The sequence below is a fragment of the Heterodontus francisci genome, chromosome 10 (assembly GCF_036365525.1).
Source record: "Heterodontus francisci isolate sHetFra1 chromosome 10, sHetFra1.hap1, whole genome shotgun sequence".
Classification (NCBI taxonomy): Eukaryota; Metazoa; Chordata; class Chondrichthyes; order Heterodontiformes; family Heterodontidae; genus Heterodontus; species Heterodontus francisci.
In genome coordinates, this window is record NC_090380.1 from 45,986,130 (window position 1) to 46,003,323 (window position 17,194).

General features: G+C 41.7%; 1 protein-coding gene across 1 annotated transcript in view; it reads left to right on the forward strand.

Annotated features, from left to right (window-relative positions):
* tmem47 (transmembrane protein 47) overlaps window positions 1–17,194 on the forward strand; it is a 57,341-nt gene that overhangs the window by 24,233 nt on the left and 15,914 nt on the right. Inside the window, exon 2 of the mRNA XM_068040553.1 lies at window positions 6,342–6,482. Coding sequence (XP_067896654.1) covers window positions 6,342–6,482 — 141 coding nt within the window. The remainder of the gene's footprint in view (window positions 1–6,341; window positions 6,483–17,194) is intronic.

The following is a 17,194-nucleotide window of genomic DNA, read 5'->3' on the forward strand; positions in this document are numbered from 1 at the left end:
GTTCTTGGGAGAACATTCATCAGGATTTGGTTTCTCTGTTCTCGGTGACTCCCCTGAACTTGCCTGTAAAGTAGTCACTTTCTCCATGGCACAGCCCTTCACACAATAGTGCAGGGAGGATGAATATGCACTCTACACATCCATTGACAACAGCTGCAGAATATTTATGCTGTCCCAAGAATGTCATGAGGACCTTTTGGTCATCCATCAACTGTCTCCTGAAGCCAGGCTAACAAGTGTATTAATCTATTATCTGTGCATTTGAGAAAAGTGTCAGGCTGGAATTCTGGGCGGATACTTGTTTATGTCACTTTGCCTTGCTCTTCCTCATTTGTAATCTCTGCTACATCTGGTGCTCCTTCCTCATGTAGGGACCCGAGATGCTTGGATCTGTGGCTACTATTGGATGGCCTGTTCCTGGTTGCCACTAGCTGTTTCTACTTTATCCTGGTCCGAAAATGCTTTGAGACACCTTATCAAATTGAGTCAGCAATTCTACATGTGGTGGGAGAGGGTTTATTTGTATTAGTGTGGGTAGCCTTGTGCTTGTATTAGTGTGGGTAGCCTTTTCGGGAATCCAACATCCAGATGCTGTAAATTGGCAGAGCACCCAGCCTGCCAGCCCTGTGCCAGTGCACATCTTCTTGAGGAGTTTAATCTAAAACTATATACATGTAGGTTCTGGGGGCAGTGCAGATTCAGAGCACCCTTTCCATGTTCATATGTCTTACTGCAAGATAGTTGTATGCCAAAAGAAATTATATTGTACAGCTTTTCTGAAATTATATGGTATAGTAGAAAGTTTATTTGGCTGCATTGACATGGTGCTACCCTGCAGGTGCTGCAACTTTAACTTTGGTTCATATTATGCACAAAGTACCTGTTGTTAATAAAGTGTGCAAAGCTGTGTGCAGTATTTTTGGTAATTCCCCAAATAACCCTTTTCCTTATTAGTGTTCAGGTTGTACTTAAATGCCCTATTTCATTGACTTCTCTACTTACAATCATGCAACTTGTACTTCTGCTTTCATCGAAGGGTGGTTTTCTGCTCCAAAGAGTGCCATCTGCCTTTGCTGCATCTCTTCGATGAGCATCTCCAATGCCTCATTTTGTAAAGGGACTCATGTTTCTCCTGTGTTCCATTGCAGCTTCCGCCAAACCATTTCTGAAAATATACAAACACTTCCTTTTAAAAGTGAGTGGTATTCCATTAAGAGGTACTGCTGTTCCCCACCTGCCTCCCCCACCTCTGCCCACAGCTAATTGCATCATGTCCAGTCCACAATGCCTGTTTTCCAGGCAGTGGGAGCCTATTGCAGTTGATGGAAAGGGCTTTCAGTAAAACCAACCTTACCTGTTGTCAGCACAGGTGTGCATACAAAATACCGTATGTACTACATACTATGGGTTGAACTTTACTAGCCCATTAGGGATGGGCTAGCAGGTGGGGTGGCTTAAAAATGGTGAAGGAAGACAGGGGTGGAGTGCCCATCACCCTCGCAAAACCGTGCAATGTTATCTGTGGCGGGGAAGGTCGAGGACAGCCTTCCCATCCAGAGGCCAAATGAGGCCCTTAAGTGGCCAACTAAGGGCCACTTACCTGCAGGCTCGGTGGGTTGTGGGCCCTCCTCATCGGGCACCCTGGGAGCAAGGGCCACCCCCACAGAACATCCTCCCCACCCTCACAAATGACCCCCACTGCCCCCACCTTCACCAGGCCCTGCCTGACTGGCTCTGGCAACCCCAACCCCACTCAACTGGTTTCCAGGGCAGTGTCGATGGTGCTGCTCTGGACCAGATGCAGACCCAACAGTGGCCACCCCACCAGGTGGCATTTCTGGGACTGAAGAGCTGCCGGCCCTCTGATCAGCTGGCAGCTCTTGGAGGCAGGATCTCTGCTGTTAAAGGGATGAGACCTCTGATGCCAGGCAGTTAATAACCTGATGCTAACAAAATTGGATCGGGGCTGCCAGTAACAGCCAAGGCGGGGTTGTCCCTGGCTTTCCAGTCCACCATTGGGGCCACCACCGCCCCAACAAAATTCAACCCTATGTATGTAACATATGTCAATCTGTTGTAGTCAAAGCACTATTACAATTGGGAAAAAATGGCCAATTTGGGGGGAAAAGTTCTTTTTTGATTATGGAATAACTTCTCTGGTCTACATTTGGCTCCCTGCCCAAACTATTTGGCCACCATATCAGATATCTAATCAAGAATTTAAGATATACAGATATTGTAACAGCTAATTATATTTGCTAAATATTTGCATTTTCCCGTCTTTTAATTTCCCTGTCAATTAATGCACCATTCTCAGACTGAGAGGGTAAATAATCTTCTCCCAAGGATGTGTCAAAGTCACTCTATAAAGAGCCACTAGGGAAACAATGAGAACAGTCTGGGTGAGTTGGTAGTTCACCTTACTTCTGAGTTAGAAAGTTGTGCTTTCAAGTCCCACCGCAGATACTTGAGAATACAATTCAGGCTACCTCTTCAGTGTAGTTCTGGGGTTGTCTTTTGGATGGGATGTTAGACCAAGCCCCCTTTGGCCCTCTCAGATTAATGTAAAATGTCCCATGGCACTTTTATGGACAAAATCTGACAAAGTATCGGTAGAAGCAGACAGAGTAGAAACGATGGATAGGGTAAATTGAGAGGGGGAGGTACTGAAAAGGCTTGCTATGCTTAGAGTAGATAAGTCACCTGGTCCGGATGGCTTTCATGTCGGGTTGCTAAAGGAAGTGGGGTTGGAGATAACGAAAGGGCTTGTCAAAATCTTCCAGTCTTCCCTGGAAATGGGGCAGGTGCTAGAGGATTGGAGAGTGGCAAATGTGGCACCCTTATTCAAGAAAGTATGTAAGGACAGTCCTAGCAACTACAGGCCAGTTAGTTTAACATCAGTTGTGGGTAAGGCTTTAGAAACAATAATCAGGGAAAAAAATCAACAGGTACTTGGAAAGGTTAGAGTTAATTAAGGATAGATAGCATGGATTTGTAAAAGGAAGATCATGCCTAACTAATCTGATTGAATTTTTTGATGACGTCACAGAGAAGGTTGATAAAGGGAATGCAGTGGATGTTGTTTATATGGATTTTAAGAAAGCATTGATAAAGTACCACATAAAGGCTGGTTAACAAAATTGAGGTTCGTGGGATAGGAGGGTCAGTGTCCAATTGGATAAAAAATATTGGCTTAAGGGCAGAAAACAGAGAGTCATGGTAAATGGTTGTTTTTCAGACTGGAGGATGGTAGACAGTGGTGTTCTCCAAGCATCAGTGCTAGGACCACTGCTTTTTTTACTAAATATAAATGATTTGGATCTTGGAATACAGAGTAGAATCTCAAAATTTGCTGATGGCACCTAACTTGGAGGTGTGGCAAAAAGTGAGGATGATATGAACCACCTACAGCAGGACATAGATAGGCTCATGGAGTGGACAGACAAGTGGCAGATAAAATTTAATACTGACAAGTGTGAGGTGATGCATTTTGGCAGAAGGAATAGGAAGAGGCCATATATACTTAAGGGCACAGTTCTGAAGAGTGTGAATGAACAGAGGGACCTGGGGGTGCATGTGCATCAATCTTTGAAGGTGTCAGGACATATTGAGAGAGTGGTTAGCAAAACATATGGGATCTTGGGCTTCATAAATAGAGGCATTGAGTACAAAAGCAGGGAAGTTTTGCTGAACTCTTATAAAGTTCTGATTAGGCGCCAACTGGAGTATTACATCCAGTTCTGGTCACCATAGTTCAGGAAGGATGTGAGGGTCCCTGAGAGGGTGCAGAGGAGATTTACTAGAATGGTTCCAAGATGGGGATTTTTGTTACACGGTTATGTTGAAAAAGCTGGATTTGTTCTCCTTAGAGCAAAGGAGATTGAGGGAAGATATAATAGAGGTGTACAAGATTATGTTAGGCATGGAAAAGTTAGCCAAGAAAAACTGTTTCCATTAACTAACGGTACAAGGACTAGGGGACACAGATTGAAGGTTGAGGGCAAGAGATGCAGGGTGGGGAAGAGGTGAGGCAGAATTTTATTACGCAGCGGGTGGTAATAGCCTGAAGCTATTTGCCCACAAGGGTGGTGAAAGTGGAGATAATCAATGATTTCAAAAGGAATTTGGATGGGCACTTGAAGAAAATAGACTTACAGGGCTACGGGGATTGAGTGGGGGGACTGACTGGATAGCTCCGTAGAGAGCTGGCATGGACTCCGCCTATGCCGTAAATGACTCTAAGAGCAGGGGAGTTCTTCCCGTTGTCCTGGCCAATATATATCCTGTAATTATCATCACTAAACATGGATTATCTTGTCATTATCTCATTGCTGTTTGTGGGAACCTTGCTGCGTATAATCTAGCTGCCATTTTTCTTATGTTACAACAGTGACTGCACTTCAAAAGTATTTAATTGGCTGTAGAAACATAGAAACAGAGAAAATAGGAGCAGAAGTAGGCCATTCAGCCCTTCTAGCCTGCTCTGCCATTCATTATGATCATGGCTGATCATCCAACTCAGTAGCCTGTTCCCACTTTCGCTCCATACCCTTTGATCCCTTTAGACGCAAGAGCTATATCTAACTCCTTCTTGATAACATGCAATGCTTTGGCCTCAACTGCTTTCTGTGGTAGCGAATTCCACAGGCTCACCACTCTCTGGGTGAAGAAATTTCTCCTTATCTCAGTCCTGAAAGGTTTACCCTCTATCCTTACACTGTCCCCTGGTTCTGGACTCCCCCACCATTGGGAACATTCTTCCTGCATCTACCCTGTCAAGTCCTTTTGAATTTTATAGGTGGTAAAGTGCTTTGGGATGCCTTGAGGTCATGAAAGATGCCATATAAATGAATGTTTTTTCAAAAAAATTCTCACTCCCTTCCTGTTTCATCTGTACACAGGGTTCAGAGTATGAACCTGATGTGCAAAATAATTGGTGTGAACCTGAAACTTAGAATTCTATGCTGCAGCAAACCGATACACTGACAGTTATGTTGTAAAACCACCTGAGATACCTTTTAGTTCATTCATTTTATGAAATTTTCTCCTCTCTTTAGATCCTCCCTGTGCCATCTGTCACTCTCTGACTGAAGTCAAGGACAAGTAACCACCAATTGTGCACTTGATATAATTGCTAGTTAGTGTAAGAGATTAGCTTGGGGGTCACTCTGATTTCTCATCTGTAGCTTTTGCTCTGAGCTTCCTAACACAGAGAGCATGGTGAAGATCAATTTATAATGGTTTTGGTTACCAGTGAACCTCACCCACCAAAGGTGGGTAATTGTGGTAAAATGCTATCCTTTTATAGATGTTCACATCTATTGTTCATACTTTTAGATTTCATTTGCTAGTTAGTGTATTTTTATATAATAGTGGAAAAATTATTTTCATAATAGGAGAATGCTTGTTTTTCTTCTTAATTACTAACTTGTTAAAAAATTCCATTCTTAGAAATGGGACATTTCAGAGCTGCATGTTCTTATGATTTCCTTAATGAATTGTTAGTTATGGAATTGAAACATATTTTCTAAGTTTTCAGTAAAAGAGGAATTTCTGGCTCAGGGCACTAAGCACCTCTGAGAAGAGATGGAAGTCATCTCTTATAAATCGGGAGCTTTAAAGCATTTCCTATGCTTCAAACAGTTCACAAAAAGTTTAAAAATAGCTTACTACGTGTTTAAAATTTAGTATGATTTGAATACTCAGTGGATAAATAAGTAATACCACATTTCATCTACTCATGGAAAAGCACTTATCAGCTAACTTGTGATTTTGTCAACTTGTGAATTATATGGTTTTCCTAACCATCGGCTAAACTTCTAGCTGTCATCTAACTACGAGTATCCTGTCTCGTAATATCACAGCTTCCCACCTGGCCTGGAATGGAACCAGATCCATTTTGGATAATTTGCATCCCATGGGAAGTCCTACTTAGTGACTGCAAGGTACATATCTGTTGGTGGACTACATTCCAAAAATTAGATTTGAAACTGGGTAACGCATGTGTGCATTTGTAAGCTTTCCCTCTGTCTGGGTCAGATGGCCTCTGGTGTTACCCCAAAGGAAATGTAAACCCCTGAGAAATGCAAGAAACAGTTCTAGGCAGATTTGCATATAGCATATTGGCAAATTGTTCCTGTACTATTTTTTGCACATTACGGATTTGAACCTGCTGTTCAAATGTTACAAATTAGCAGATGTATTACTTGTTTCTTTCAATATATATATTTACATTTGTACACTGTTATTTGTGAATATTATAAGTTAACAGACTTATGTTTTGAGATTTTATATATATTAAGGATTATCAGGTTGTTCCTCTTTTGTCTTCTATGTTATAGATTGGGAGATTGCTACAGTTGCTTTGCTTCTGGCTGGAGGAGCCATTATTCTCATTGCTTTTCTGGTGGCTTTGATCTCTATCTGTCAGGGAACCCGTCGGAGATTCTACAGACCTGTGGCTGTCCTGTTGTTTGCTGCAGGTAATTTATTAATAAATCTGAATGGTATACAAATTATATATTTGTATTAAATATGAAGAGATGGCTTTACCAGTATGGAAATGATCGTCCATACTGCATGCAGTGTTTTCACAGTTTTTCTTGCACAATCAACTAACAGTTAGAGTTGTATTTTTCTTTTTAAAACAGGTTTGATTGATTTTTCAAAAATGTGAAATAGAAAATAGGAGGAAAAATGGAATATCCATGAATGTTAGTTTGTTTTCCAATTTTCTTTATGGAGCATGGGTTTGGGGTGTTGATGACATTCTTGTACTGTGGCGAAGGAGCCATTCATAAAGTATGAACTGAGCATCAGCAAGCTGTTCAACTGTGGAAGAATCATAGCTGACCCCAATCCTTCCTCACAAATATTCACATGCTCCTTTCTAACAGGAGTCACTGGATAGTGATCAGGAACCTTTTCCAACTTTCAATGCTGAGGCCTTTTATGCTGCATGTGCTGTTTTCTCAGTTGAGAGCTAATGGTTTAAAAACTGTTCTGCCTGTGCAGGGTCTGTGTGGTCCTGGTACCAAAGAAAACTTTCCAGGCCCTCATCGGCATCATAAGAACACTCCTCAGCTGCGCAAACAGGCTTCCCTTGCATCGAGTGTTCTAAGGACGTTAATTGTGCAAAAAATATCAGAGAAGCAAGAACTGGCATAAGTCTGGGCTAATATATTTGTTGAAACATGCTTGAATGTATCACATTCCTGTGAAGGAACCTTATTCCATTCACGATAAGTTGCGATCTTATATTTCACACTTGTGCCAAAATTGTTGGATAAGTGTTGCACAGAATTATGGCAGGACAATGGTTAAGCTATTACTTGTGTGAAATTCATGATATACACGCAATATACATTGTGCGTCAACACAATGATATATATATGTATGATATATCTCAGAAGGACTCATTAAACAGACCACGGGCCATCTGTGACCGTGCAAGTTTCTATTGCAGACCAGCAGCAGCATCTGGCCCTGTCCACAATCCAGCCAATACATTAGTGAGAGATCTCCCACCCTCCCGCTGAGGGTCACAATTTCTCAGCTATATTGTGCCACAATGCCTTGTATTAAGAGTGCCAGTGGAAGTTCCATATAAGGTTTAATGGATTTAATAGAGAACTTCCCTCATCACCGTGGACTCTGGGCCTTTTCTTTTCCTCTTGCTTTTCAGCAACAATCAGCAAAAGGAAACCATGAAAGTGGCCCTCACACCCAGTGCCAGGTGAGTGGTGAAGACAGAAAGATAGGAAACAAAAGACAAAGAGAGGCATTGGCCAGGGACATCAAATAAAGACTGAAGGACAATAAAAGACAAAGAAAGCAAGAAAAAGGACAGAGAAAGAAAAAAGATATTAATAGTGGTAAAAAGAAAAAACAAAGTGAGAAAGAGCGACAAAAGGCCAAAGAGAGCAAAGGAAGGAAAATGACTTAGCAAAGGAAAGAGACAATGGGGTTAATTTTGACTTTGGATGATAGGATAAACAGACGATATCAATTAAGCCGCCTATTGTAAATCTCTCCTGATCAACATTCCCATTTACTTAATTACCCTGGCGTTAAATATACCTTCAGCAGCACACCCTCCAATGACACCAGGATGAACTTTTCCATTTTCCACACCAGTGGGGCAAAATACCTCGAGAAAGGGCAGAGGGTTTGTAATCCCCGATGCACCTGCTGCCTTCTCATTACCATGATTGTAGCATGCAGCCTGCTCTAAGCACGCTGTTGAGTGGCTGCACAGCTCAGCAGGGGGCCCAAGTTTATGAGAGGCCAGCACCATCTAAAGCCAGACAGCACCTCTTAAAAGAGAGGAGCATCCTGGCTGCAGCCGGTGCTGTAAGTGGCTGGGGGAGAGTACCCGAACAGGAAGAACACTGAATAATGTCACAACAGGACAGAAAGCATGCTCCAAGGTTCTCTGATGCAGCACCGTGGACAGGAGGAGAGAGGTCCTGTACCTACAAGAGACTAGGAGGCCCTGCAGACAGGCATTGCAAAGGCAGTGGGAGCAGATAACTGTCACGGTGAATGGCAGCATTGTAGCCCTGAGGACATGGATGCAGTGCAACTGATTGTGGGGGTAGGGGTGTGGTAAACAAGTTTGCTTGGTAGGCTCGCAAAAAGAACTCCTGCTCCTCCTGGCCCACAAGGAGTTCAATAATGGCACTTAACTGATAGATCTGGCCCATCTCGCCTCCTTTCATCTGCTGGGTTTTGCAAGGCCCGGGGAATCTGGTCAATAGGTGTTAAAAAGAAAAGTGAAGTTAAAATGGAGGCTCATGGCCTTCTTACAATATTTTAATGTACAGTCCGCCTCTGGAGAGCAGATTGATTGTCTGCTGCCCGGCCCACTTCAGTTAAAATCAGAAGTGGGCAGGTTGGGGTTGGGTTCCCATTTTTTTAAAACTCCCCACCTGTCCTGAGCAGGAGAGGAAGTAAAAACTCCCCCCCCCCTTCTCATTTTATCGTATTCTTTTTTATTTGTATCTTTCCCTTTGCTTTTTTTTTAATACATTTTCTAAACCTATGTTGTAAACATGTTTTTATTTCTATCTTGTTCATCCCCCTTCTATTGTGTCCGGCCTCCTACTTAATACCAGCTTTGTATTATTTATTAGGCTTTGCTATCATATTTCTGTTTGTGCTTTTAACTGTTTATTTCCTTTTACATTTCATTTAATCTTATTCTTTGTTACTGTTTAATAATGTACAAAATGTGTCCTGTGGAAAATATGGCTTTTTGTGTTTTTAATCTTTCATTTATATTGTGACCTTGTTAACTGTTCATTTTAATTCAAATTATCCTCGTTCTATTTTTCTGTTTTATTTGTTTGACCATCAACATTATTATTAAGAAATATAAGAAATGAAAGAACAAGAAATGATATAGTTTCTTTGCAATTCTTTTAATTCCATGATATGTCCACTTTTGTTTTCTTCTGCCTTGAATTAGCCACCTTTTTACTTTTCATAGTCATACTGTGACTACATTCTTAACTGTAACTATAACAAGGCTTGTCCCTGTCCCACACTGTGTTGTGCTGCTCACTGTAATGAGGATTCAGCTGTACTGTAGGAACACCTGAGCAAGCAGCTGTTTTAAGTGCTTTGATTCAGTGGACGAGATGAGCTGGGAGGCGAATAACTCATTACTCAGCTGTTTAATGACCAATTTCATTTCTGGATGAGAAATCATCTTTTGCTGCCAATGCAGTATTCAAATTAGCTATCAGCAATGTCACAATTTACAAGCAGTGAAAATAGATCTAAGTTTCTTATGCTAAAGCCAGTGTTACTTGAGGAGGAAGGCGTGCACATTTTGATTTGTAATGCCATTTGCATTTCAAAATAGATAGGTTGAAAACGACGACACAATTCTGAAAGGCATCAGGATCAATTTATGATTCTAATCATTATCAATTATCACTTATGTCATGATCTTGATCTGAAAACTTCAATCATTTTTAATCCTCCAAAAAAACAGATAATTTGCTTCTATATTTTGATCACAGTGAATAATATTACTTCCCAAGTTATCCTTAGCATTTGCAGTAAATCCTTTAAATATGGGATACTTAAAGTTATTCTGAAAAATTGGCAAGCTGAAAATAATGACTGAAACTTTATGTGACCGCTTCTGGAAAATTTATTCACACTTTCTCCTCAGGCACCTATTATATAAACAATAATAAGGCCACATGCAATACAGGGTTGAAGAAAGGGTACAAAAAAGAAGTCTTCTGTAACTTGATTCTTTCAACTTGCTGCTTCTCCTCTTTCTTAGTATTAGTAGTATGAATTACCTGTGTTTGAATAGATAAACTAGCAGATAATTATACATTTAATATTTTATTAGTTTAGGCCCATAGCTTTTCATTTCATGTCTTCCAGAATAATTTAACTTGCTTTGTTTAATTGCTGGTGTTCATTACATTTGAAATATTTACATTTGTTTTTTAAAAAATTACATAGCCTTTCAAGATAATGATGTATTGATACGGGGGACAAGCAGAGTATAATGCAAAGTATAGCAGTGTACAATAATTTCTGTCAATGAAAAATATTGGCCAGGATTTTACGTGACCTGGCGGGGAGGGGAAGGCAGGACCAGAAGCAGGTCACATTGGTGCTCCCACTCTGAACCCCGTTCTTGGAGCAATCTTGGGTGGCCAACCATTCACCAGCCGGAGGTGGGGACTGAGGCAGCGACCGCATGTCAACTGACATGGTCAGATGTGCTGCCGCCATCTTTAAATGGCTGCCAGCACCAGAACACTGCCTCAGACCTTCCTGCTCAGCAGCCTGTAACCAACAGTGCTGCAGCCTCAGAAAACATCCAGCCAGCAGCACCACCGCGCAGGCATCGGCACCAATTTTAAAGGGCGTCAAGCCCTTGGAAGTAATTTTAATTTTTAAAGTGATATTGTGGTGCAATGTGTTTAAAAATTGAAATAAATGCTGGAGGCCCTTTCCTACCCACCCGCCAATGTTTGTTTTCGGGGCAATATGAACAAAATGAACTTTATTCCCAACCCCAACTTTCACCCCCAACCTCTTCACTTTTGCCCTTCAACTCCTTCCCACCATTCCCACAACCAATAGGAATGGTTTTCCCTGCTTCTCCCCTCCCCCCCACCGCCGGTCCTGATAATTTGATTCCTCCCCCCTCCCCACCAGTGTCTCGCCGCGGAACTCCAATGGAGTTCTGAAGTCGCACGGGTTGGGGCCGGTTGGCCGTAAAATCGGTGTGGGACAGCCAGTGGCGGCAGGTAGGTTAATTTGCATTGTAATTTATCTAACTTCAATATGTTAAAGAAGATCCCGCCGCTTGGCGGCAGGGGGTGGGCCACACCGAGGCCTCACTGCTGCCACTAGTATCCGGCGGGGCCTTCTTGGCGTCATGGGTCGAGGCGGGCCGCTCCTGCTAACATTTTATGGACCTCCCTGCCACGACCCAAAATGCTGCTGCCTGTGTCCTAACTTGCACCAAGTCCTGTTCACCATCACCCCTGTATTCACTGACCTACATTGGCTTCCAGTGAAGTGATGCCTCAATTTTAAAATTCTCATCCTTGTTTTCAAATCCCTCCATGGCCTTACCCCTCCCTATCTCTGTAATCTCCTCCAGCCCTACAACCTTCCAAGATATCTGCTCTCCTCTAATTTTGGCCTCTTGTGCATCCCCGATTTTAGCTATTCCACCATTGGTGGCCATGCCTTCAGCTGCCAAAGCCCTAAGCTTTGGAATGCTCTCCCTAAACCTCGCTGCCTTTCTTTCTGTCTTTCCTCCTTAAGACGCTCCTTAAAACCTACCTCTTTGACCAAGGTTTTGGTTATGTGCCCTAATATCTCCTTATGTGCTTGATGTCAATTTTATTTTGATGCCTTGGAATGTTTTACTATGTTAAATATGCTATATAAATACAAGTTGTTGCTTTTGATGTTGTTTATTCCTTTTTAAATGTAAAATATTTTATACTTACTAACGATAAAATGACATTGCTGAGGAAGGGAACAGAATCTACTTTTTGTACCCAGCACAAAGCAGAGGCAAGTTGGATATAGCTAATAGCTATAATAGTTCAGAGCTCCCACATGACTCCACCAACGTAACGCAGTAGCATAAAAAAGTGTCCTGATCTGCTAAAAAGCAGTTGTTTTCTAATTTGTCAGCAGTGGTTATTAAAAGATAGCAGGCAAAATCAGGCATTGGTTGGCACTGTGAAGAAAATAATTGTCATCAGCTCAGCACAAACTTTGCAATTTGGAGCCAATTTGCCTTCATATGGACCTTGAACAAGCATCCTTGGCTGCAGAATTATTTGCCTGTTGTTCAGATGATTTCTCTGAAAGTTTCTATCACAGATATCTTAAAACGTTAAAAGAACTTAGTTGAACTGTGGTTCACAATATTTTCAGAACTAAATATTTCAGCTTTGTTGAAACTGCATTTTGAATAATGATGCAATGAAAGGTACAGGAACCTGATTGATGTTGCTGAGTGTGCATTGCGTCAGACCTGTTTAATTTAACATATTGATTCTGTTATTCTAATTTTCCCCTCACACACTATTTATAAGACTTTTTTTCCATGTCACAGTAAAAATGGCAGCGTTAAGGAGGTCACATTGAGTTGTATTGAGGGCCGTGCTAACCAGCATTTTGGTGATAGATGAGTTGCCATTTTCAGCAATTGGCATCCTAATTTTTTCCATTGCTCTCTCTCAAGTGACTACGAACGTGGGTATGTACAGAATCAGAAAAGACCATCTTGGCCCACCTGAAGAAATGTTAACTGAAGTCTGGATGTTACTTTGGTTCTGCTTTAAACTGGCATGATGAAGATCGTCTGGCTTGTACAGCCCCTTCCATCCCAGAACTCCCAACAGTGCCCTAAAAACCAAACACATTAATTCCTATTCTTTTTGATTTAGGATAATGGTCTGACAAAACAGCAGAAGTTTGTTTTTGCTTTTTGCATTATTGAATATTGCACTCAGGGGAAGATGGCTTTGGTATGAGGAATCTAACTTCTTACAGATTGTATCTCTAGAGCAGACTGTCTCGACTAAGATTGCTGAGTTTGAGGACCAGCTTTCACTATTCCATAACTTCCAGGAGGATTAGGAATATTTCTCCTCACTATTCCAAGGCACTGGGAAATATATTACAACCTACATGGATATCTATATATTAATGAAATCGTGATTACATTCTTGCAATTCTATATATTTTTACTAGATGTATCGAGGTATAGGGAGCAAAGGCAGGTGAATGTTGTTGAGGTGCAGAACAGCTATGATCTTATTAAATGACAGAGCAGACTCACGGGATTGAATGGCCAACTTCTGTTCCTAATGTTTTAATAAGGCAGTGGTCTAAACCATTTAGAGACTAGACCACTTGCTCTCTGAAATGTGTTTTGCTTTTTCCCCCCCAGTTGCTTCAGTTGCTTTCTCTCTGTTTTGTCGGTATTTTGTTGCATTTGTGAATTGACTTGCTCCAAAGCTATGCCAGTTCTGGCCTCTTAACTCACCAGCAGGTGCATGGCTGTTGCATAAATTAAATGATGCCTCCATGTCTCTAGCCACACATTTGCTTGTTTAATCAGATCTTTCCTATCCTGCCCCAATGCATGGCCTCTGTAGTAATCTGGAGCTTATTATCTGAGAGCTCCTTTCTTTAATCTAGCACCCTGTTCCTAAAAAACTGATTGAAATTCTCCAAGTTATCTTGCCTATAGCATTGGTTCCAAAGTAAATCTCAACTACTAGCTGCTCCTAAGATTGACAACCCTCTTAATTGCTCTGGAGTCTCCAGGAATTGAAGATTAATCTCCTGCACATTTATGTGAACAAAATAAGGGAAAAATCATACAGGCATTAAAAATTATGTGCTTTATTTCATTTCACTTTGAATACTTACAATTATTAATTAGAAAAATATTGTTGGGGGGAGTGGTGGGTGAACGCTGTTTGACTGGGCAGGGTAGTTGGAGGTGTGAGGCCACATGTTAAAACCTCCAGGAATACATCCAACAAAAATGGGCAACCTTTAGCTGCTTCCCCTTCCTTGCCAGAGGATTACCTTCCCTTCCTGTAAGTCGCTGCTGCTATCCACTTTATAGCTATCCAGTCCCATGTAGCTAGTGCCAACTTCAGGAAACTGGGGACTTCCTGCACCTCCTAACTCTTCCCACTCCCCCTGCGAATGGTTATCCACTCCTGTCGTCTTCCCTAAACTTTTCTATCACTGGACTCTGTTAGTTGGCCACTCTGTAGAACTTCTGATCCAGAAACTCTTCACCCTTTCACATTGGAGTCTTGCGAGTTTGTCTTCAAGCTCAGCAATCTTAGTCGAGAGCATCCAACATAGAGATAAGGCCAGTCAGACGTTCTTTTTCTGTTCATATGAAAACCATCTTCTAACCCTGAATGCGATAGACAAAATAATGACTAAAACAGAACCAAACTTCTGCTTTTTCACTTGGGTTTTATTTACGTCATTTGAAATGCTAACTTATATTTGAAGAAATTACAGATTTTACTTAAGTGAGCAGAGAAAGGCAAAGATTAAATGATCTTAAAATGTGGCTTCAGATACAGCAGAAGCTGCAAGCCCCTTTGCTTTTCAGAGTTGAATGTTACAGTTTCAGTCAGCAGATTGTGTTGGGGGAATCCTGTAGTCAATAAAGTTTGAGAATAAAATAAATTTAACTATTATATAAATGCATAGAGTAAGCCAACATTTTGATGCATATTTCTGGATTTTTTTTATTCGTTCAGAGGATGTGGTCATTACTGGTAACACGAGCATTATTGCTCATCCCTAATTACTCTTTAGAAAATGGTGGTGAGACTCCTTCTTGAATCGCTGCAGTCCTTGTGATGTAGGTACACCAGCAGTGCTGTTCAGGAGTGAGTTCCATGACTGGGACCCAGCAACAGTGAAGGAACAGCGAGATAGTTCTGAGTCAGAATGGGGTATGACTTAGAGGGAAAGTTGCAAATGTTGGTGTTTCATGTGCCTGCTGTTCTTGTTCTTTTAGAGCCACAGAACTACAGAAAATTTACAGCACAGAAAGCGGCCATTCAGCCCATCGTGTCTGTGCTGGCTGAAAAAACTAGCCGCCTAATCTAATCCCACCTAGTCCATAGCCTTGCAGGTTACAGCACATCAGGTGCATGTCCAGGTACCTTTTAAATCAGTTGAAAGTTTCTTACTCCACCACTTATCCAGGCAGTGAATTCCAACACCCGCCACGCTCTAAGTGAAAAGGTCTGTACTGCGCTGTAATGTTCTAATGTTCTAATAGTGTAGGTCAGATGGTTTCACAGGTCGGCGCAACATCGAGGGCCGAAGGGCCTGTACTGCGCTGTAATGTTCTAATGTTTTTCCTCATGTCCCCTCTAATCCTTTGACCAGTCACCTTAAATCTGTGCCCCCTGGTAATCGACCTCTCCACTAGAGGAAACAGGTCCTTCCTGTCCATTTAGGCCCCTCAAAATTTTGTACACCTCAATGAAGTCACCCCTCAGCCTCCTCTGTTCTAAGGAAAACAACCCTAGCCTATCCAATCGTTCCTCATAGCTGCAGTTTTCAAGCCCTGGCAACATTCTTGTAAACCTCCTCTGTACACCCTCCAGAGCAATTATGTCCTTCCTGTAATATGGTGACCAGAACTGTTCACAATACTGCAGCTGTGGCCTGACCAGTGTGTTATACAGTTCCAGCATTACATCCCTGCTTTTGTATTCTATACCTCGGCCAATAAAAGAAAGAATTCCATATGCCTTCTTCACCACTTCATCTACCTGCCTTGCCACCTTTAGGGATCCGTGGACCTGCACTCCAAGGTCTCTCACCTCTTCTACCCCTCTCAATATCCTTGCATTTACTGTATATTCCCTTGCTTTGTTTGCCCTCCCCAAATGCATTTCCTCACTTCTCCAGATTGAATTCCATTTGCCACTTCTCCGCCCACTCAAGCAAACCATTGATATCATTCTGGAGTCTACAGATATCCTCTTCACTATCAACTACATGAACAATTTTTGTGTCATCTGCAAATTTCCCAATCTTGCCTCCCACATTTAAGTCCAAATCATGACCAAATACCACAAACAGCAAGGGACCCAATACTGAGCCCTCTGGACTCCACTGGAAACTGCCCTCCATTTTCAAAAACATCTGTTGATCATTACCCTTTGTTGCCTGTCACTGAGCCAACTTGTCACATTCCCCTGTATCCCATGGGCTTTTACTTTTCTGACTAGTATGCCATGTGGGACCTTGTCAGATGCCTTACTAAAATCCATGGAGACCACATCCACTGCACTACCCTCATCAATCCTCCTTGTTATTTTCTCAAAAGATTCAATTAATTTAGTAAGACACAATCTTCCATTAACAAATCCATGCTGACTATCCCTGATTAATCTGTGCCTTTCTAAATGACAGTTTATCCTATTTCTCAGAATTGATTCTAATAATTTGCCCACCAATGAGGTCAGACTGACTGGCCTATAATTATTTGGTCTATCCCTCACACACTTTTTAAACAATGGTACAATGTTTGCAGAGCTCTAAACCTCTGGTACCCTCCCTTGTATCCAGTGAGGATTTGAAGATGATCCTCAGAGCATCTGCTATCTCCTCCCTGGCTTTCTTTAACAGCCTGGGATACAATCCATCCAGTCCTGGTGATTTACCCACTTTCAAAGATGTCAGACCCTCTAGTACTTCCTCTCTCATACTTATCATTTCTAAGATTTCACACATCTCCTCTTTAACTACAATGTTTGCATCATCCCTCTCCTTTGTGAAGACAGAGACAAAGTACTCATTAAGAACCCTGCCCACATCTTCTGCATCCAGGTGTAAGTTCCCCTGTACATCTCTGATAGGCCCTACCCTTCCCTTAGTTATCCTCTTGCTCTTAATGTATCTTTGGGTTTTCCTTGATTTTACCTGCCAATATTTTTTCATGTCCTCTCTTTGCTTTCCTAATTTCCTTTTTTACTTCACTCCTGCGCTTTCTATACACCTCTAGGCTTTCTAAAGTATTAAGTTTTTTGTAACTGTCGTAAGCTTTCTTTTTCTGCTTTATCTTACCCTGTATGCTTCGAGATAACTAGGGGTCTCTAGATTTGGCAGTGCCACCCTTTTTCTTTGTGGG